The sequence below is a fragment of the Myiozetetes cayanensis genome, unplaced genomic scaffold (genome assembly GCF_022539395.1).
Source record: "Myiozetetes cayanensis isolate MyiCay16 unplaced genomic scaffold, myiCay2020 scf15, whole genome shotgun sequence".
Lineage (NCBI taxonomy): Eukaryota > Metazoa > Chordata > Aves > Passeriformes > Tyrannidae > Myiozetetes > Myiozetetes cayanensis.
Window position 1 is genome coordinate 16337796 of NW_026087159.1, and position 22616 is coordinate 16360411.

Consider the following 22616-nt stretch of genomic DNA (forward strand, 5'->3'; position numbering starts at 1 on the left):
ATGGGACAGTAGAATTACACCAAAGGATAAGAAAGGGTTAGAACAGATGAAATGTTTAAGAAAGGTGTTATCCAGTGATACCGTAAACAAAGCTGGATGTAACAAGCAAACAAACTGTACCTAAACCAGATGTCCAGCTCTTCAGACACATAACAGCAACTCAGAGCATGTTCAGCAGAGAGAAACAGAAAGCAAGAGAATGAGAAACATGACCTAACAACAAAGCTCAAGGCACTCAGTTTTCCTTAATCTCATACAGAAGGGAATGGTGATGTAACACCGTAGCAAACAAAGGCTTTTTCGTAAAAAGACTGTCATTACTTATTCTCCCCATCTTTGTAACAGCAACATGAATGTATCAGGTTTATCTGTAGGGAAGCTGGGTATTCTGCAAGCTTTCAGCCAGTATGGCACATAGCAGCTTTGAAACCTCTTACCACATCTGATACCCAACAGACAGTATTCAGCCACAGCACATGGCAATGGACTAGACAGCTTTCAAAGCTTCATTTCTGATTTCCAAACATACTGTGCTGTTCTCAGAAGCTAATGATGATCAAGTATTGCTGATTCCAAATAGTCGTTAAATTGAGAAGTTGAGACAAAGTAACTCTCAACTTGGAAACACCTTCTTTCCTACCTTTCCTGGAAGGGGGTTGTAGGGATCTCTAAATCAGAGATGGTTTTGATCCATTGACACAGTATAGCTCTGCTCCAGGGGCTCCACCAGCCACTCCCTTTCAGAAACTCCTGGTCACACACCTGTGAAACTCAGATACAGAGCAGCCCTTTCCCCGTGGCCCTGGCAGTGTGGAGACTAGAGCAGCACTGGCTCAGCCCCACTGCCACACACCATCCTTATTGCCTGCTACTGCTGCCCCAGAACCCATCACTGATCATGGGGAGGTGAAATACTTGCTCTGAACCACTCTATGCTAGTAAGGAGGATTCAAAGGAAGGGCTTCAGAAAGCTGTACCTGTGCTGTTTCACACGGCAGACGAGCAAAAGGCAGCACAGAAAGAAACAGGAAGCGTTGCCAGCCCTCAGCCCAGAACCTGACACCCTGCCGGCACACACCCGAGGGAAGGGCACGGGATGCTCCTGACTCAGCCCAAGATGTGGCCTCCGTGTCAATGCAGGGCAAAGTACACAGGGTGGCCTCCTCAAGGCCTTGGAGCCACCAAGTCCAGGGAGCCAGTGCAGGCTGGTCTTCGAGTCCTCCCACCTCAATGCAGGCAGTACCACATCCCAGGAAAGGGCAGAGCTCAGACTTTACAAGGGTGAACAGCAGCTCTCGAAGCTGGTTGTGAAAACTGGCAGTGGAGACAAACTCCCTGCACCAGCCCAGTCTTCCTGTGTGGCAGAGGCCCTGCTCCGCTCAGTAGCACCGCAGCACCCATCAAACAGCCAGAAGTCCTGGCATTCTAAATGCTCTGTGGTGTTCTCTGGCACTGAAAATAGTCAAGGGCAAGTCTTTGAGACAGCCCTACTGAATCTTTAAGAATTGCACCTGGGCTCTGGCTAGAGCTTAACCATGAGACTGCACTCACCTCTGAGGCAATTCCAGGGTACAACAAAATACATCCCTGAATGCAGATGCAACAAGTGAGACCGAATCTGTGCTCACATTCCCCTCCCAGTGACTAATCACCATTTGCTCGACTAGTGCAAGGTGAAGGTGGTCCAAAACCTTAGATTCTTTTAAAAATATTTAAGTTTTGTTTGATAATAACATATGTCTTAAGAAAAAAAAGAAACAAAACCAAAACCAATCCAAACTTTGTATTCCATTCATCCCTAAACTTTGCATTTCACAGCAGAACACCCCCACCCCACTCCCCCAGGAGTGCCCTTTGCCGGGTCCCCAACAGCACAGGGATCGCGAACGAACGGAAATGAGACTCCAGTGGGGCTGGTGGGACGCAGCTCCCATCTGATCCGCGCGGGCGCTGTGGGGCCGTTCCCCAACACCTGACTGCAGAGAAACCCCAGTCCGAGAGCGAGGGGAAAGCACTGAAGGAAGGTGCGGGGCGGCTCATCCCTTACGTGCGAGCGGGACGCGGCTCGGCGGGGCTGCAGAGCGGGACGCGGGAGCTCCGGCGAGGACGAACCCGGGCGGGACAAAGGCGCACCGCTTCTGCGGACCGACAGAGCCCGCCCCGCCCCGGTCCGCCCCCGCCCCGCAGCACCGCCCGCCGGGAAGGCCCGGCTGCTCCGCCCCGCCGCGCGCGCACCTGCCCGCCCCGCCCAGGGCTGGCTCGCCCACCGGTGCGGGGAGCCCCGAGGGACCCCGGAGAGCCCCGGCCGGGCGGCGGGCGGCGCCGGGCCCGGGAGCCCCGAGGGACCCCGGAGAGCCCCGGTGGGCGGCGCCGGGCCGGAGCCCTGAGGACCCCGAGAGCCCCGGCCGGGCGGCGGGCGGTGCCGGGCCCGGGAGCCCCGAGGGACCCCGGAGAGCCCCGGTGGGCGGCGGGCGGTGCCGGGCCCGGGAGCCCCGAGGGACCCCGGAGAGCCCCGGCGGGCGGTGCCGGGCCCGGAGCCCTGAGGGACCCTGGAGAGCCCCGGTGGGCGGCGGGCGGTGCCGGGCCCGGGAGCCCCGAGGGACCCCGGAGAGCCCCGGTGGGCGGCGCCGGGCCCGGGAGCCCCGAGGGACCCTGGAGAGCCCCGGTGGGCGGCGGGCGGTGCCGGGCCGGGGGAACGGAGGGGTGTGGGTGGGCTGAGGGGCCCCTTTAAAGGCGCGCGGTGACGTCACGCGGCCGCGCGCTCCCCCGAGAGCACAACAAGAGACACGCTCGCGGCCGCGGGGCGGGGCCGGGTGGTTCCTGCCAATGAGCGGCCGTCTCGCTCGCTGGCCCCGCCCCGCGGTGCGCGCGGCGGCCCCGCGCGGCCCGGTCCGACCCGACCCGACCCGGCCCGGCCCGGCCCGGCCCCAGGATGCGGGAGGCGCCCGCGCTGCCCCGCGGCCCCGCCGCGCCCGGCCCCGGCCCCGCGCCCGTCCCCGGCTTCCTCGCCAAGCTCTGGGCGCTGCTGGAGGACGCGGACAGCGACGACGTCATCTGCTGGAGCAGGGTGAGGCGGCCGCGCGGGCCCGGCCCGAGGAGGCCCGCGCGGAGGGCTCGGGGTGGTGGGGCTGCGGGGCCCTGCGGGCCGGGTGGCGGGGGAGGAGGAGGGTCCCGGGCTGCCCGGAGCGCCCCGAGCCCGGTGGATCAGCCCCGGGGCTGTGCCTGGGACGCCGCGCTGCCCGCGCACCCCGGTCCCGAATTCCAGGTCACCAGCATCGGGTGGGGAAAGGAGACATTAACTGTTCGTTTTCCTTGCGGAGCGGAGGCACGTGCGCCTCGCGGGCACAGGGCACGGACACATAGAGCACACACCCCAGACAAGCACCGTGTTTGGTTTTGTCCCCTGTAATTTTTAAGTCTGAGGGATTTTCTCCATTGTTTTTAGCCACTTGTCCTCTACAAAGGAAAAGATAAAAAGAAACACAGTGTTTTTGTTCTCTTTGTGAATAGCATAAAAAGTGATGCAAAAAAACTCTGGCCGCTTCCAGGAAGTTTTATCTTGAGCATATGATAAATCTGGAACTGCTGGTGTCACACTTACCCCTGGTCACCGCTGGGTTGTGTTGTCTGAACTTCGGTAACTCGGCAACGTTACTTCGTTATTTTTAGTGATGACGTAGCACGTACAATGGAAGAATCTTGTCAGGAGCTGGTCAGACTGATGAAGGGAGATGGAATCTCTCTAGTGGTGTGGATTCCATTGTGTTTGAGCTTATGTTTCCTGTAGACAAGGAGAGCAGGTTTTTAGAACAATTTTGCTTTGGATTAAGATCAGAGCATCAGGGCTTTAAGAAAATCCCCTATTCAATAGAAGTGTTCCATGTAACTGTGTCTTTGTTTTAAAACTTGTTAGTCCCATTCCAAGTACTCGGAAGTATCCCCACAGGCAGTTCCCTTGGCAAAGTGTTTTGCTCTTCTCTGCTGTCAGAACTGTCTCTGCTGGTTTATGGTCTTCCCTTAAAAGTAACACCTTAGGAAAGATGTGCTTGTTCATTAACTGTTACTCCTGTTTATTTCCTAGAATGGTGAGAATTTCTGCATTCTGGATGAGCAGAGGTTTGCCAAGGAACTGCTCCCCAAGTACTTCAAACACAACAATATTTCCAGCTTCATACGGCAGCTCAACATGTGTAAGCATCAGCTGTTGCTACATGTTCTCTCTACCATGTTCACTGCTCCTTGGCTTCGTTTCGGATTTCTTTAAACAAGCAAGTGGACTTGGCAAGTCTCATCCCTGAAAACCCGGGTTCTGGTCTTGAGTTTGCTTTGCAAAAGTAAACACTGATGGTAGAGCTTGGCTTAGTCTTTGGTTTTTGTGTTTCAACTCTTGAGTCCTTTTGAGCAGCAGCTGTAAGAATATGTGCTGGTGCCTAAAGCTTGGGTGGAGTTCCCTGGGCTACAGATGCTGTTAATGTAGCAGCAAACAGATGTGTACCCAGGGGAGCAAAGGCTGTGTGTACACCCGTACACCTAGAGTGGGAAAAAAATTGCCTGGATTTGGGGCTGCCACTGCTCTTGCTTGCATTGCTGTGTTGGAACCAGATCAGTCCTGCTGATGGGCTGAGCTGCACTGTGTTTCTCGTTATGTTTTCTGTGCTTGTGAGCATCATGTGGCAGCACTGTATAGCATGTGTGCAGCGTAGCCAGGCAAAGGGATGCTGTGAGAGGGTGAATCAGGGATGCTGTGAATCAGGTGAATCACCCAGCAGGAATAGCTGCAGAAGTTTCTGGGCCCAGTGGAGGGGCAAACTGCACAGGAGATGCTACCTTAGTTAGAATTTCATTGGGAGTGAGAGGGAGGAGCTCTCTGTCCTTGCCCAGTAGGTTTGCCTGGGCTCTCTAGCTGATGCCTGTATAGATTTTGTCAGATGTGAGAGGAAGCACACCCGTTTAGTCTTTGGACAGAGGGTAGATGCAGCTCTTTGTGTCATGTGCTGCTGTTTCTGTGACCCCATTACTTGAGTGACAAAAGGTAATCCGAAGAGACAATTGTCACTGCCTTTTTAGCCAGGGTAAATGTGAAAATGCAAATATTCCTATGAAGACATGCAATGCAGTGGCAGCGTCCTTTCCTGGTGGACCTATCCTGGCTCCGTAACGCTAACGCTGTTGGGGAACAGTGAAGCTGGAATGCATTAACTGTGTTAAAAACTTAAGCGAGGAGAGAGATGGATTGGTTTCTCAGCTCTGTCCTGCCTCTACCCTGTGGTGCTTAAGCAGTGATGGAAATAGAGCTAGCAATGTCTCACTTCATGCAGACAATTCTCCATACTTGGAGAAGGTGCTTTGCTGCAGGTATTTGCACAGGCAGGGAACTAACTTCTCTGGCTTGCTTTATTCTATAGACCATGGTGGTGCATGACAGCATTTGCTTTGATACGTAGTTGTCGAGGATGAAAGGGGAAGGTGTACCATTCCTCTGCTTGCACTGCGATAAGATTCTATGTAAGATGTCCTAACGTACCTCATTTCTAACTGACTGCTGCGATGGTTTGGATGTGACTGTCTTGCCCATGGACACCCGGTGACCTCTGTGCATGCAGACTGCCAAGGCATTCCATGATACTGTGGACATGTTCTCTAGCTGTGAAGATCAAAGCAGTGAAATCATTGAGCACCAGCAAAAGGTGCTTTGGCTGTTTTTCACAGTTTCTGCTCCCAGTAACTGTAGTGCTGTGGATATTTTGGTAGCCTTGGAGTTTTCTTTAGCTGTATGTTGTAACAGTCAGCTTTGCACTGGGAGAAATGCCTTTGTTGATTCCTTTCCACAGATGGTTTCAGGAAGGTGATGGCTCTGGAGAATGGTATCATTACAGCAGAGAAGAGCTCAGTCATTGAATTCCAGCACCCTTTCTTCAAGCAGGGGAAGGCACATTTACTGGAAAACATCAAGCGGAAGGTAAAGTCTAAGCACATGTTTACTTCACTTTGTCATGAAAAGTGGCTTATTAAGAGCATGTATTGGGTGTTTCAGAGCCAGCAAATGCCACGGGAAACAAGGTTGTAAATTCTCATGCTAGCCTTAGTAACTCCCTCACGATGCCACGCTGGTGCTTAGCTGGGCCTTCTTGTGCCAGCGCTCAGACAAAACCCTCCCTGCTGTTGGCAGTGCACTGGGATAGGACCACATTCTGCATCTCCATCAAACAAGAGCCCTTTCCACTGAGCTCATATCCCTGATTGCAGCTTATAATGGTCGGCAGTTCTGTCAGCATCTCCAGCTTGGAGAGAGGCACAAAGTGAAAGAAGCAAAAGAAATACATTTTCATTTGGCACTCACTGAAAATTAGCAAGGCCATCAGTAACCATTTCATTTGGGTGAGTTTGCATAAATTATAGTTTTCCTCCAAAACTATGTTGCCACTAAGCTACATCTTTATGAGCACTTTCTGGTTTTCTTTTGTACATTCAGGCCTTGTCTGACCTGTTTCTGCACAGATATGCATCCTCTCTCGGCACATTACTGCCCATAATATCCTAAGGAAGACAGTATCATGATACATCATGTTGACATTGGAACAGCAGAATCTTTTCTTTAGACTGTCGTCAGGTGTGGCTGCATTGCCCAGGGTAATAAAAGCCCAGGGTAGACTGGAGAACTGCAATTGTGTTTGGATCGATTCCTCGCTGAGCTGCCCCTGTTCGGAACCAGAATCGATTCCCCGGTGCTGGCTCAGGCCAGTGCTCCCCCCGTGTGAGCAGCGCGTGTCCCAGCACCACGCGTGTCGGGGCAGGCAGCCAGTGACGACAGGTGTGGCACTGTGTGTCCCGGGGTGGGGCACTGGGTGGAGTGTTCTAGATGAAAAGACAAAAGCTCTTCTTAGTGCCAAGGACGTCCATGTAAAGTATTGAATAGGTTGGTGAAACTTCTTCTTTGTTGCACAGGAAATATTAGCGATTTTTTTGCAAAACAGTTATTAGTTTTCTTGCTCTTCTACTGCCTGGAATGGAACCGTATTCCAGTATTGGCTATAAACTGGATTTCAAGCCTCTGTCAGGAATGCAGATTTGAATGCAGGACTTGCTTTACTTTCTCCCTTTCACTGTTAGTTTTGCTGGTGTGCAGACACTCTGTGTGTCTTCATAGAATCCCAGAATGGTTTGAGTTGGAAGGGACCTTAAAAGCTGGTCTTGTTCTACCTCCCTGCTGTGGGCAGAGACCCCTCCCACTTGCCACATTGCTCTAAGCCCTGTCCCACCTGACTTGTTACACTCCCAGGGATGGGGCAGCCACAGCTTCTCTGGGTGGCCTGTTCCAGGGCCTCACCACCCTGATTAGCCAGTTTAAGACTGAAGAGCAGTTCCTTGCACTTGGGCAGAATGTTTTAGTTTGACCCTTTTTTAGAGGCTGGCTGCATTTGAAATTCCCACCCACTGCCTGCATCTTTCAGGTGCGGGTGTCTTCCCCATGGAGAGGTGGTGCACTGAAAAGAAATCAGACAGCCATGAATTCCCTGTGGGATGCACCCTGAGTACATTAGCATAAGTTATTACCTGCAACGAACAGTGAAGCTTCTAAACTGCAGGCAGGGAGGAGAACTGTCAGACCCTTCAGTCCATCCTTTGCATCACAGGATTGTCTTAAGAAAATAGTTGGTCATGTCTGAGGAGTGATTGTACAACAGCTGTGTTCTGTTCCAGCATGAAGGAGTGGGATGTTGGTTTATAACACCATAGATCTGCTTCTGACCATCCCCTTCCCCTTTGGAAGATGGAATCTGTTAGCCAACCTGTGTGGAAGTTGTCTCACACCTCAGCAGGCCAGTCCCAGATGCTTTCACCTCCCACTTGGAATTTAGTAGAATAGCAGGAAAACTCCCAGTATACTGTAGGTTGGGAGGGATATCTGGTGTGACTCTTTGGTTCCATCATAGTCAGTATTTGGCAAAATGATGTTTAAAATGATGCCCACAAAACCAGAGCTGTGATGCACTAGACCTTTTTCAAAATACTGAATTGTATCATAGCTAACAATGCTCCTACTGCAGAGAGAGTTGCTGAAGGAACTGGAAAATGTTTAATATAGAAGTGCAGGAAGGAAGTGGTGAGCTTTTTGCTTTCTGGTGGCTCTTCCACCATCATTTGAAGTGGCAACATTCACGGATTCTGCTGTGGGCAGAAAAGCGGATTGGATTCTTCTTTCTGGAGACAAGTCTTCGTACCTTTGGAATGTCACTGAGCAGAGAGGTAATAGAGGAAACATCAGTATGGCAATCTGCAATTCAGCTGGTGTGGGACAAATTTTCAGATCAAGTAGGATGCATCTAACTAGACACCTTCATCCTTCAGGAACTTTATGGAAAGTTGTTACTCCTATACTGGCAGATGTACTCACACCCAGAAGGAATATGATCAACTTGTTCTTCTTCCACTATCAATTGTGCTTTGCTTTTGGCTGGTGTTTGCCTGTGACACTAGAGGGCAGAGAGCCCCCAGGGAAAGCCCCTTGCAGTCAGTGTTTTTTATCATGAATTACAGTCATGAATCTACTGGCTTCAGGTACAAAGTGCTAATCTCATCTTTTCATGGACATCTTGTGTTTTTCATACAGTGCAGACTGCCCTAAGGACTATCACATATAGCTGTTGTGGTGTTTTGCAACATGTAAGAATTACAGCGTTACCTGGTCTTGTAACAGAGCCTGTACCTGTTCTGCAGACTGACCACACTCTCCCTGCATCAGGGAGTACGCAAAGCACTGTTTGTAGTAAAGCATATGTACCTATTTTAGGTGTCTGCAGTGAGAACCGAGGATCTCAAGGTCTGCACGGAGGATTTGCACAAAGTCCTGTCCGAGGTGCAGGAGATGAGAGAGCAGCAGAACAACATGGATGTCAGGCTGGCTAATATGAAGAGGTAGACTCAGCTGTTTCGGAGGCGCTTATACATTAAATGTGGCTTATATCTGGTGGAATTTGGCTAAATATGGGTTTCATTTGGACTAGAAACAGATGAAGCTGTATTTTTTCCTAAGAATGCCCATTCCACTCCACACAACATTCTGAATCTTGTTTGTTTTTATAATTCAGTTACAAACTGGGAGTTTGTTGACTGTCCTGAGATTTCACTTTGGTTGCCAACAGTTTTTTAGGGCAATCAAAACATTTTCTTTTCTGAACACAAACAGGGTTAGATGCAGTGAGGGACAATTAGTGTTTGGTTTTCTTTCTAATTGGAAGTGGACTTTGGACATCCTCATCTCTGTTCCCACAGATCCTCTTCATATAGGCACTGGTAATTCATTTAGGTCATTGATATGCCAGCAGGTGTCACCCAGAGTTCAGGATATACCTTACTCCCTCTGTTCTTTTAAAAAAACCCAACACCACCTTGAACGCCACCTTTGAGCCTGTCCTGAGGCTGTCAGTGCTTGGAAACAGGCTGAGTGTAACACAAAGTCTTTGTTCGACAGCTTTGAGGCTTTGAAGTAATACCTCAGATCAAGATTATTGGTGGAGCAGCAGAGGATGAGGGTGCACTGTTGGTGGATGCTGGCAGTGCACCTATTAAGTGAGTGTTTGGTCCTGCCTGATGGAAAATGGGGTTAAATTAACCCAGAGTTCATGCTAGTGGATTGGATCACCTGAGAGTTAGTTATCCATAGAGGGATGTTGTCATTGGTCCTGCAAGGTACTGTGAAAGTTTGAAAGCTGTAAAACTAGAGCATATAAGTAAACTCTGTTCATCCTCTGTCTTCTGATTTATTCTGCATTGCAGAGAAAATAAGGCCCTGTGGAAAGAAGTGGCAGTTCTAAGGCAGAAGCACAGTCAACAACAGAAGCTGCTGTCTAAGGTACCATTGCAGCATCTTCAGTGCTACCATCCTTATTCCTGCCTCTGTGATATTTCATGGCATTCTTTGCTTATGTAGAATGACAAATGACACAGAGCTGAACAGGCTGTATTAATACAGCATAAAGAAAATGTTCACAGTTCCTGAGTGTCCCAGAAGTAGCACAGTAAAGAACCACGAGCAAAGCACTAAGGAAAAGTCATAGTAGGATGTCAGTGTGTGGAGGCAGTGCATGGTAACAGGAACCCAGAACACGAGATTGCAGGCACATGGAACCAAGTCTGTGAAAGATCTTGGACCAGGACACACTTAGACCACATGTGAAGTGAATATGGAACCTGGAAACTGTAGGAGCTTGCGCACTGGAACAAATTTTCTCTGGTTTATCCCTCAGCTGTTTCTGGTCTGGAATCCACTAGTGACTTGTGCCGTTATGTTGCATTTAAAAAAACCCCAACTGTGCAACTGGGATAAGTTCTGTGCAATTTGTAACTCTTGTTTTGGTTCTTAAGATACAATTGCAAATGGATTTTTAATTTACCTGTTAATTTCAGTCACATAAGTGTGTAATTTTATAGTAAAATCTGAATTAAGAATTTAGTGTTAGGATTGTTATGCTGACCACTTGGTTTTGTTTTTTTTCCCCTGTTTTTCCTTTTTAGATTCTTCAATTTATACTAAGTTTGATGCGAGGAAATTACATTGTTGGGGTCAAAAGAAAAAGGTAATTACTTCTTAGGTCCCAGATCCGTGTCAGATGTGAATTATAGGCATAAATTGACTTCCAGTGTATGAAAGATATTTTTATTACTTGTATATTAAAACTTGAGAAAGCTGATGGAAATTGAATCAAGCATAAAATAAAGCTTTTCCTCCTTACCACTAAAAAAAATAGGTGGGGAGAGAATATTCTATATATGCTCAATTCCAAAGGGCACAGTTATCAGAAGTGGTAACTCTGAAAACATGCGCATGCGACTGACTTCTTCCAAACCGCAGCGTTTGTGCAGTGCAGACTGCCTGCAGTGCCCTTCCTGACACGCATTCCCAAGAGCCAGGCTTCTTAGGAGGGAAGGAATGATTGTCCTTACCATTACTGCATGTATTTGGCACTGTTGCAGCTCCTTCCTGTGGAACTGACAACGTACTAAAGCTGTGCTTTTTCTCAGGTCTCTCACGGATGCTGCAGGTGCTTCACCCTCCAAGTACAGCCGTCAGTACGTCCGCATACCTGTGGAGAGCGGCCAAGCTGTAAGTGTCTCCAGGGAAAGCGGCAGTGGGTTGAACAGAATGATACGTGGTGATACCAGTCTACCTTGTAGCTACAAATACACTAATCTTGTAGTCAAATTATCTCCCTTTTGCAATGGGCAGCTTTAGAGCATTGCTCTGGCTGTAAAATCATGCAAATCAGTACAACTGTTCGCAGATAAAATCTGAACAGGAAAGAGAAGCTGCAGGAAGAATGGGGCTTCAAAATAAAAAAAGAAAAGGTCAGAGCTTGTGGTTTACTTATTCTGTGCTGTGTCTGCAGATGGCTTTTTCTGAACATAGTGCAGATGAAGAGGATGGAAATGGCACAGGTCTCATCATCCGAGATATCACTGACACCCTGGAAAATGCCACTGATGGCCTCCTCGCTGTGGCACACACAAGTGGCAGAGCCAGGTACGTCCAAAGCACATGCTTATGCTTGGGTTGTTAACTGGTAGGTATGTTAGTGTTGGTGATTCTATATGGATTCTGGGAAACAGCCTCTCTGAATGTTCGTATCGTTTGTGCATGACAGGCCTGTTGAAGGCTCTCCTTTTTACAGCATGTAGCGTTGGTCATGGTCAGAGCTTGTGTCTCTTCAGGAGTGCCTGGAGGCCTGTCAGGCTGATGGGCACTTCAGGTTTAATTTGCTGAGGCTTTTCTGCCTGTTCAACAAATAAGCACGTACTTGACTTTTCGACTGAACAGGGGCCTGAATGCATATGGAGGTGACTAATAAACAATCAAAAATTTATATAGGTTACTCACAGACAAATCAAGATCTGTAGTTTTATCTCCAGTCTCTGTACGTCTCTCCCTAAGCATAGCCTAGGGAAGGCATTCTCTGTGTGGCAGCAGATTCTAGTGAAAACCCATTTAGTTTATAACATCCAGAATGAAATATGGACCAATTTGGAATCTTTTCTTTCAAGAGTCTTTTTGTTAGGAGTTTCCCTCCTACCTAATTTCCATGTATTACACTGCTGCTTTTAGCCTGGGAAAATGGGGTGTTTGCCCTGATATGTACTCTCTGTATAAGCTGTAATAAGAAATTCTTCATCTGCCTTTAGGAAGACACTTTGCTGCTTTTTCTAAAAACCACTTCATTGTTTGAACTCCCGACTGGCTTGACCTTATTAAGATTCGGGATACTAAACCTGAAATGAATAGCAATGCATTTGATGAATTCTCCTGCGTGTTGTTTCTGTTGGGGTTACATTTTAGAGAGCCACAGGCAGCTGTGGATCCCGGCTTACCTCTTTGTCAAGTGTCACAGCCAAGTGAGTTAAATTGTGCAGAACCTGTCCCACCAGTTCCTGTAAATGATGTCAGCAAATCCAGTGAAATAGGCAGCGCTGCTGTGGAACTCCATACTGCACAACCAAATGCTCCAGAGGACCCCGTGTCAGTGATTGACTCCATCTTGAATGAGAACAACTCCGGAAATCAAAACGATCCTTTGCTGGACAGGTATTAACTTGTTTCTAAAAACTGTTACACTGTCACCACCTTGTGGAGTCTTCTTAGAGTTTTGGAGGGTGTGTTTGGCAGAATGTAGGGAATTGGCATTTGAATTGTCATTGATAAAGAGAACTCTCTGTGCCTCTGTTAGCAGGGCCTGAAAAAGCCAAGGGTTGGCATCACACACTGAAAAAGAAGGGTAATTTCCCCTGTCACCTCTGTGGTAACTAGTGTGCCTGAGTGCTAGTGTGTCTGTCCTGGGGCCTGTGGAGGTCAGTCTGTCCCATCAACCCACTGTTGGCACTGCCAGGAGCTGCCAAGCAGCAGGTGAAGGGCACTGATATCAGGCATGTGCCGTGGCTATTTTGTTCCTGGGACCTGGATGTGGATTGTCCCAGTGGCCAGTGGGTGTCAGCTCACTGTTCTTTCCTTTCTCTGCACCTCATTTGTGCAGAGGTGTTCCCGGCTGCCCTGTCAGATCAGACACCCCTGGATCAGGGATGCAGGTTGTGGGTTCCCACTTCACAGGAGCTGTGTGAGCAGCTCCCAGCTCTGCTTCAGCCTCTGAGCTTTGCCAGTGCCACCACTGTGGCTACAGGAGAGCTGCATTGAGGAACCTGCTGTAATTCTTGCTCCTACAGCTCTCCTGCTGTGGTCAGTGGCAGGTAGGAAGGCCTGGGATGGTGTCCCATCACTCATGTGATCTGAAGGCCCTGCAGTACCTTCCCTCCTGGGCATGGGAGCTGCCCGTTCCTCACAGCTGAGAATTTAGTACCAGAGGAGCTCATGGCACAGCGAGACACTTGGTATAGACGCTGTGCCTGCAGCCATCTTTTTACTTTCTTCACTGTCCTTCAATTCCTGCCCACTGTTCCTGGAAATATGTCCAATTTGGCAACAAACTGATGTTTCAAAGTAGGTAGAGTTCCTTCAGGCCCAGATTATTTCCATCCTTTTGCTTGTCATTTATTGTTCAGGGGAAAACCATCAGACCTTAGTTTAAACAGATACTGGTGTACAGGCTGGGATCTGAGAACATTCACCAGATATTAAAATGAGGGAGGAAGTAGATATGGAGGGAGAAACTGCTTTTTCACCTGTTAGCTGTTGTTGTGCTTGCTGTTAAGGTGGTCTTCCTTGCACCTGTACCTCAAAACTGGAGTGAAAGGCAATACAGGAATGCGGTTTCATCTGTTGGGCTGTTCTGGATTGTGAGCTACCTGGTTCGTGGGGGAAGAGAAGGCCCTGCTTGCCAACTGTGCCTTACAGTACTATGTCATTTTGTTTTTTTAGAGAAGAAATTCAGGATTTTCTGAATTGCATTGATGCCAGCCTTGAAGAGCTCCAAGCAATGCTGTCAGGGAAGCAGTACAACTTCGGTGCCGAAGCATTCAGCGATGTGAGTGTCTTCTCACTGTTTATGGTTTCTCAGAAATACTGCTCAGGTTGCATCATAAAATGTTACTGGTTTATTCCATGTTGTAATGGATAAGGGGGGGCATCCTGAGAAGCAAATAGTTACAGATAGAATGATTCGTAGGCATTCACAGCATACAAGGTAACATTGGGAGCCTTTCCCAGGTCATGCAGGATTTCTGTTCTACATAACTCAAGGGGGAAAAGAAAAATTGGCCTTGCTTCTCCTTCATAATCCTTAGTCACATATCATCACATCCTGACTGTGTGTTTGATTATGCTTTATGATATGGAGTGAAACTCAGCTGTATTCCTGGAATCACTGGGAAATATGGTGACCTTTTCTTCTCCTGTTACCTCAGTTTACTGCCACAAGTTGAAGCACTGGCTGGAGGCCCATGGAGGAGCCACTATCCCTGTGCTTCAGTGGAAGCAGCACCATGCTGTTCCTACCATCCCTTCAGGAGCCTCTGCAGTTTTGTTTCAAGAACTTTATTAGTTGACATATGGTCTGGTTTTATTTTCAGACATTTAATCCTGAGCTGCCAGCCCTGGATATGAGCTTAATGGAAACTCCCCCTGGTATGGAAAATGTAAGAGTAACATTTGCTTCTGTGGTGGGAAAGGCAAATTCTGGGAGCTGAATCTTGTGGGATGCAGCATGGGGGTGGGGCTGGGGCACAGCCTGAAGCTGCCAGTTCATCCCTTGTGGCTGACCACAGCGTGTCAGTTATCAGGGTTGGCATGTAGGAATTTAACGGGGATCTCAAGATAATTTCCAGTTCTGCATTCTTAGTGTAGTCACACACTCGGAATGCCTGTCTGAAGACTGAAGGAAAAGTACTAAGTGAAAATTGTACTGCAATACACCGTATTTGTTCTGAATGTGGCTGTATGGTATTTCCTTAGAGGACATACAGAAGCTCAGCACAAACCTTCTCTTAGTCCAATTCCTAAAATTGATTCATACTATTAAAAAAACCTCTTGCAAGTGTTACTTTTTTGTTGTAGTCCTGAAATAATATTTAAACTAGGACTTCCCCATCAGAAGAGTTTATAGTACAACTGATGTAAAATGCATCTGTTTAAGCGGTGCCTGCATAATTTAATTGCATGACTAAATCATGTTTTACTGTTATCCCAACAAGATAGATTATAATAAAGCTTCTGGTTTAGAAGGTAAAACAAATATTTGCTAGTCATATGCTTTTTTGACTTAGTAAGTTAAGTTTGTCTGTATTTCACTGTGCCTGCTTCTGAGAGCAGTGTGCAGGCCCTCGTGTGCGACAGTGGGCTCATTCCTCAGCTGCTCCATCTCTCTTCCCTCCTCCTTTCACCTCTAATTCTGTTAGCCAGTCAGTAAAGACTTCGATTGTGTTGTTGTTAAACATTCTGTTATAACTCTCTTGTCTGCTTTGTTTCAGATGGCAAACTTGGCAGAGAGCACTGAAGGTCTGGGAGCGAGTCAGAAGGAAACAGCAGGAAGCAAAGGTGGGTAGGAAGAAAAACTGAGCGCTATGACAGCTCCAGATTCTTTCAAAACCTGAAATGGAATTTTTGTAGCCTTTAATATGGTTTGTCTCCATCTTTGTCCGTCTTTGGATTTAAAATTTTTATGAAGACTGGGGTGTTTCACTGATCTTGAAGCTGTGCCTCAGTCTCAAGAGGCCCATCCTGTGCCCTGTGGGGGTGTTGACTGTTTCCTTTTTCCCATAGAAACAACGGGGAGCAGAACTGCAAATGTCCTCCTGGCAGTATCTCCTACGCAGGCTGTGACCATCCCCTCCAAGGGCAGTGCTGAGACCCCCCCTCCCCAGGGGTGGTGCTGAGACCCCTCCCCAGGGGCGGTGCTGTGACCCTCCCCAGGGGCGGTGCTGCTAGGTTACCATTGCAGTGCTGCCACTGCATGCCATGGGAATCAGGGGCTTGGAGTGGGCTTCAGGTTATCTCCTTCTTTGTGTGGGTTTAAAATTTTTGTTAAGACTGGGGTGTTTCACTGATCAAACTGATGTTTGCGAACACAGGGGCCTTGGTTCCACTCTGGCAGCCATGGGTGTAGGGGCTCTTCAAATCCATCTTGAGGCTTTCCTGTAGTGCACCAAGTTTGAAGCAGCCTCTCTAGATTTCCTTGCCTTGAATAAGAGCCTTCACTTAGTAAAACACTTTGAACTGTTTGTTTTCCCTCAGATATGCAGCTGATCCAGTACAGGGCCAACCCTCTGCTTTCCTTATTTGAAGAACAACCTTCAGGTGAAGCTGCAGGAAAGATGGAGGATCCAAAAGACTTTCTGCTGCCTCCCCTGGAACAGAAACCTGCTCTCGAGTCTCCATCAGGCAGTGGAACCATCGTGCCACTCACAGCTCCAGCAAGCCAGGCTGAGTCTCTGGACACCCTGGGAATGGGTGATCCACCTCTCCTCCCAGAGGATGGGAATGGAGAGTATAAACTATTTCCACTCCTGCTCCTTAGTCCTGTTGCTAACTTCATAGATGAGGCCTCTGAGATAGAAACTTCTTGAACTCAGGATATTTGTAACTGGCTTAGTGCTGTGGAACAGCCACCACAGGACTGGCGCAGCAAGAAGTGTGAGTTTTGTCCTCACCTGCGTCCTGGGGACCTTGTTCTGCGCAGACAAATGGAAGTTCTCTTGCTCCAAGCAAGGAGCACATCTGGGAGAACTGAACGCAAGCTCAGAACAAGAGCTGGTGGAGTGAAGGCAGAAGGGAATAACAACCTCCCTGTAAACATACCACAGTGTATTCCATAACTTTTTATCCAGTATCCTTATTGCAAGAGGAAATCTGTTTGTATCCTGTTTGTAAAGTTTGGCTGGGTTTTTTTGTTGGGGGGGTGGTGTTTGTTTTTATTAGCGGGATAGTAATGTGGTGTGTAATATTTTAAACCTGGGTTTACTCTTTGGAGAGCCTGCTTCAGTAGGTGGCTTGTCTACTGTTTGGAATTAAGTTGGGTTTAAATTTTGGTTTTAATTTGAGATTTCTTTTTTGGTAGTTTGTGGCTACAACTGTTTGCATCTGCTTAGATATCTTTCGTACTCCTAGATCTGCTCCTAGGTATAGGGAACATTTTTCCTATGGAAAATGACATTTTAACTGTGGAGTATTATTTTTAACATGCTAGCACACATCCGTTGCCCCAGATTGTAGGAATTGTGGTAGGAAGTGCTTGCCCCCTGCGTAGCTGATTTCTCATGCACATTGCATGGCAGTTCTGGGGTAACCTGCCCCCAGCTCACGAGTCACGTGTCCTTGGAGATGGTCAGTAGGACTGATTCATGTCTAGGAAGGCCAGCAGCTGCCCCTAAAATGAGAAGGGGAGCCCTGGGGATTTCATGCTGAGGTTTCTGCCTGTGGAATCTTAAAGCCAAATTAACCAGATGCATCTGAGTCCTTTGACAGCAAAGTACAAAATGTAGTGTCTGCTTCATCAAAAAGTCTTTCCCCAGAATTTATTTCTGCACTGTTTTCCCAGCTTGTGTGAGCAGCTGTACTGTGGAGCCCAGCCCCGCTGTTGCTGGAGCAGCAAGTTCCCCTGTGCTGGTACTGAGTGTGTCGCAGTTTCACAAGCCCACACAAACCTGCTGTGTGCTGAAGCAACACAGAACTGCTGGGGCTGCAAGAGGCATGGATGCAGGTAGAAACCCCCTTGGATAATATCACCTGATATTTCCTACCAGCACAATTATTTTTTCCAGTTTTGGGAATTCGGGCTACCTACAGGCTTTGTTCTGTCTGAAGTCCATGAACTAATAAGTTTTGAGCTCTTTTATATTCAAGAATACAAGGTAATTAGACATTCTGAAGCCTGCTAGATAATAATGCATGTTACCTGTGCTAGCCTGACTTTGTTGGCTTTGTGCTTCACTGTCAGATCTATGAGCTGCAGAGGAAGGTCCTGCTCCTGAATGTGTGTGTCTGTGTAATGCTTTCAGTGTCATTTTATTCCGGTGCTTTTGTACCTGTTCTTACCTCGTGACCCTTCATGTTTCCATCTTTTGAATTGCCTTTTGTCAAGTTTGTATTATTCAAGCCTTTCACAGTCTTTCACTGACTTGAGGCCAAGGGCTGAATAGTCTCAAGTTTTCGTGAGCTGAAGGGAGCAGGGGGTGTTGAGCAAGTCGCATCTGTCCCGGGTCTGCTTTGGTTTGTTAATTCTTCCCCAAAGGCCACAATTTTGCCAAGAGTGAAACAGTAAAAATCAGACTTTTCTGGTGTGCTGTTTGACAGCACCATGCAGACAGCTGAGTTCTTTGGGAGGCTGCTCTGTACCTCTGACTTCCTGCATAGGTTGCATGGTAGTTCCTCTAAAGGATTAGTGTCATGTTCTTCCTTCATGGAGTCCTCTGCCCTGAGCACATCTCACCGTCAGGTGTTGGGTCTGAGTGCATCATGGGTTCTTACTACACTTTCTTTCCTAAGAAGTTAAGAAACCAAGGCTTAAGAAAACTGGAGGGGGAGGGGAAGTGCATCTGTGTGTCTGGTTTATGTACTGGTCTGGGAAAAGTGTTTATTTATGCAAGTTTCCTCCAAAAGATTGCAATGGAAAGGGGAAGGCTGAACAGCAAGAAAAACCCACATGCTGAAGTAATTAAATGCAAGAATTGCAAAACCATTACTGTGTTTTTTGTACATTCTTTGTGTATGTTTTCTCTGTGTGGCAATACTTCCCAAACCTGTTCACTGTTTTTTCTAGAACCAAGAGCTTTTTGCTCATCTCTCAGAGTGTAGCTGCTGCTGGTTCAGAAATAACTGGGATGCTGAGGATAGGCTGGTGCCTGTTTTCCTGAGCACAGGGAGGGTGCCTGGGACTGGTTTTTCAAAGGGGGTGATGTGAAAGGTCAAAATACTGTGTGTGCTGAAAGATTTAGTACACCTGTGCACATGTTCTCCACAGACTCCAGTAGGAAAGGCCCTCAGCTCCATAAGGTATGGATTAAAACATTTACTGGAGATACCAGATGGAAACAAGGAACAGCCCAGATCAGCTGTAGTGTCAGGCAGATGTGGCACCCTGTGCAGACCCTGCCAGGAGTAAGTGGTGCGGTGGGCTTTTACAGTCTTTGTAGAATTTTCCTACAGTTAAAGAGCTGTTCATCATTTCTACTGCCAAGATTGTATAAAACATGCTGTTCCACTTCAGGATAAGGATGAGGACACGGCCGTGGGGTTGGCACATGGAGCTATGGACAGACTCCTTTGCTGAGTCCGTCTGCAACCCAGCCCAGTGTGCCTGCAGCCCAGCGCACATGCTGCCAGCATGTGTCTGAGGGCCAGCAGGTCACCAGCCCCCGATGTTCCAGACTGGGTGGGGACACTGCACCACTGCAGCCTGGTGTGTCACTTTTGTTACCCGTGACCACAGGGGCCTCACTGTAGTTGGAGCTTCCTTCCCCCTCCAGCATCAGCACCCATGGCTGCTGCATTTGCTCCTTGGCTTTATCATCCTGTGCCTGAGGAGGAAGTATTGCTCTTCCTTGTCTTCCATGTGCTGGTAATTCACAGAACTGCCCCAGGTATGACAAGCACCGAGTGAGGAAGTGTGAAGTGCCCCTCTCATGCTTCCTTCAGCACCACTTTTACATTGTTCCAGCCCAGCTCTCCCCACACAGACCATAGTAGCCCTGCCATCAGTTCATACCTCTTGTGTGCTTGCTAATGAAGTGGTCCAGAATACAAGAAAACCTGATTTTCTCTTCTGGACATTCTCAGAATATTTTGCCCTCTCCTAAAACAAGATGGTTGTTCTGAAAAGCAGCATCTTGATATCACAGATGCCAAAGCAGAAGCAAGAGGATGCTGCTACAGTCACCTTGGGTACAGGTGTCTGATCCTTCATCATATAAAGGACAAGACTTGTCCTGCCCCAGTCCCTCAACTAAAAAGGTAAATGTAGATATGTAAATAAATATATACATCTCTTTTTTAGTCACACAGTTTGAGTTACAGCTTCCTGGTTGGTCCAGACCCTGCTAGGGGACACAGCTGGTTGAAGGAGGGCAGAAGCCTAAATTGTCTTGGACTAAGTCATGAGGGAACTGTGCTGGTTTTGGCTGGGGTAGAATTAATTGTCTTCATAGTGGCTGGTGTGGGGCTATGTTTGGATTTGTGCAGGACACAGAGTTAACAATGCAGATATGTTTTTGTTGCTGAGCTTACACAGAGCCAAGGCATTTTCTGCCTTTTTAATGCCATGCTTGGGAGGGGGCTGGGGATATATGAAAGTTTGGGAGGAGACACAACTGGGACAGGTAACCCCAATTGACTGAAGGGATATTCCAGGCCATATGACTTCATGCTCAGTATATAAAACTGGGAAGGAAGAAGGAGGAAGGGTGGGATGTTTGGAGTGATGAAGTTTGTCTTCCCAAGTCACCGTTACGTGTGATGGGGCTCTGGTGTCCTGGAGATGGCTGAACACCTGCCTGCCCATGGGAAGCAGCGGATCAATTCTTTGTTTTTCTTTGCTTGGGTGCATGACTTTTGCTTTCTCTATTAAACTGTCTCTGTATCAGCCCATGAGCTTTGTAGCTTTTACCCTTCCAATTCTCTCCCCAGTCCTGGTGGTGAGGGGGTGAGGGAGTGAGTGAGTGGCTATGTGGGGCTTGGCTGCTGGCTGGGGAAGGAGTTTCATTGATTTGACCTTCATGGGGTCCTTGAACCAAGAACTACATGAATACTGCAGCCCATAGCAGCTTTTCCTGCTTCTTCCCATCCTAGTGGTTGCAGTGGCGCCTCATGGGAAATTTCTGACTGGGAATACAGGACCACAGGGGAGGAGGACATGAAAGCAGGTCTCCAAATTTCCTGAACCTCTGTGGAGTCTTTTCCCCAGCATTATCAAGTAGGATATTTTCAGAAGCATTTAGACCTTAAGCTGGTCAGATGTCCTCTTTAATGATACGTATAACTGCAAATAGACGGTAAGAAATTATTTATATGATTCTCTAGGCAGTGAGTAAGAAATAACCACAAGGTTATAAAGATTTTCTAAGAATTAAAGACATGAAAACTGTATGCAGTAAAATCATCTGTTTCAGGGAAACAAAGAACCTTGAAAGAACCAAATTCAAACTCATACTAGTAACACTGTAATAATTGCATCAATGCTACTGACAAGTAGCCAAAAGCATAAGTAAATCAAACTTCTATATGCATTGTGCTTTTAGGCCCCGCTGTTTTGCAGAATGAACTCTCAATTATTCTGACATAAGAATACCTGCAAATGGAAGCTGTGGTAACAAAAGCAAAGACCTGGAAAGGAGAAAGATAATAACAGAGTTCCCAGGGCTCTATACCCAAATCTTCTGGGTTTAACGTTAAATTACATGACAACTGAGTGAAGCTGCCTACAAGTGACAATGTAGGTGGAGACACCTTTAAGCCCTATTTAAGACAATAAGAATTTTTTTCCCCCCATTGCCACCACTTTGGAGTCAGTACAATCACATTCACAGCCTGGATTGCTCCAGGACCCACTCCGTGCCACTGCAGACCCAAACCATATCCCACTGTCACTACAGGAGAGCTGTGTCCAGACCAGGGACTAGGATTTGGCTGAATTAGTCCAATTACTTGTATTTGAGGACAGGATGTTGAATTTGGGTGTAACAACAGCAAAGGCTCATTTCAGTTCAACTGAATGCAATGAAGCAGAAGAGATTCTTTATTGGAGCAGAAGAAAAATTGAGGGCTGTAGAAGACAACAAAAGACAGTAAAATTCCTCAAAAGAATATTTCAGTAGAAAACAGACACTTCTCCCAGACAGGAGTAATTCAGGCTCAATTACTGAATCATACAGATTAACTACAACCTCTAATTAATATTACCTCATTACAGTTGAGAAGCCACAATTTTACGGTCTCAAAGATTTTCTGCATTGACAAGTTCCTTTTTTTCTCTTTGGGCATCTGCATGTTCACCTGTTTCCCAAGTAGTCAGAGGGCACTGCAGAGGCTGAAGGCAATTAATCAATTAAACCAAGCAGTTAAATTGCTCTGTAAGAAGGGAAGCTCCACCTGTGAGATGGAGTGGGATGGGCAGCCCAAGTCTCTGCAGCTCTTGGGAATTTTTGGAGTTTAGATTTGTATAGTTGAAATCCTCCTCTCTTAAATGTGATACAGTGATATAGAATATTTCAGTTGGACGGGGCCTACAATGATTATCTGTTTCTCACTGGTAATGTAAAGATTTAGGCTGTTTCATGAATTTTAACTTAAAACACAGTGGTGAGTGGCCCAGAGAAGCTGGTGAGAAAGTGAATTGTGAGGACCTTGCAACTCCTTATGAGCTCTCTCTCAGAGCTGCGTGTGTGTAACATGCCTGTTAAAGCTTATTCGCTAGAAAGCAAAGCAAGGAGGAAAAGAGGAAGAAATAGTTGCTTAGGAATAAAAAGAAACGAAAACATTAAAAAACAGAAGGGGAGGTAAAGCGTACTCAGCAGGAAATATGAAATAGAGGAAAAGTAGTTTTTAAACTTTCCTCTTCTGACCCTCCCTTAGGGCTTCCGCTCTCTGCCCACACCTCTGACAGTGAGCACTGAGAAACTTGTTTTCAAAAAAAAGAGGAAGGAAAAAACACCATCCGTTGCCCTGGATGCTTGTGACAGAGTGAACA

At 47.4% G+C, this 22616-nt stretch overlaps 2 protein-coding genes across 6 annotated transcripts in view; one reads left to right on the forward strand and one right to left on the reverse strand.

Moving 5' to 3' along the window:
- Nucleotides 1–2168, reverse strand: part of HEPH (hephaestin) — a 30367-nt gene extending 28199 nt beyond the window's left edge. For 3 of the 4 annotated variants that reach the window (XM_050310383.1, XM_050310388.1, XM_050310387.1), the window contains exon 1: nt 121–2040. The gene's annotated coding sequence lies outside the window, so the exon portion shown is untranslated. The other variant, XM_050310384.1, reaches the window with a different exon arrangement.
- A 737-nt stretch (nt 2169–2905) lies between these two features.
- On the forward strand, nt 2906–18614 carry LOC126637356 (heat shock factor protein 3-like). Of its 2 annotated transcripts, XM_050310540.1 has the most exons (13): nt 2906–3067; nt 4082–4190; nt 5832–5959; nt 8792–8916; nt 9778–9853; nt 10516–10577; nt 11023–11104; nt 11388–11521; nt 12332–12577; nt 13862–13967; nt 14512–14577; nt 15409–15475; nt 16172–18614. In XM_050310540.1, exons 1-13 carry the CDS (start codon nt 2933–2935, stop codon nt 16501–16503), a joined length of 1668 nt encoding a protein of 555 aa, XP_050166497.1. In that variant the 5' UTR covers nt 2906–2932; the 3' UTR covers nt 16504–18614. The 2 variants fall into 2 exon arrangements, with proteins under 2 accessions (XP_050166497.1, XP_050166498.1); XM_050310541.1 differs by lacking the exons at nt 8792–8916; nt 9778–9853.
- Nucleotides 18615–22616: the final 4002 nt, after the last annotated feature.

Coding starts and splice junctions, on each gene's coding strand:
- LOC126637356 (XM_050310540.1), top strand. CDS start 2,933: ATGCGGGAGGCGCCCGCGCTGCCCCGCGGCCCCGCCGCGCCCGGCCCC. Junction 11,105..11,387: donor CTGTGGAGAGCGGCCAAGCT/GTAAGTGTCTCC, acceptor CTGTGTCTGCAG/ATGGCTTTTTCTGAACATAG. Junction 14,578..15,408: donor CTCCCCCTGGTATGGAAAAT/GTAAGAGTAACA, acceptor GCTTTGTTTCAG/ATGGCAAACTTGGCAGAGAG.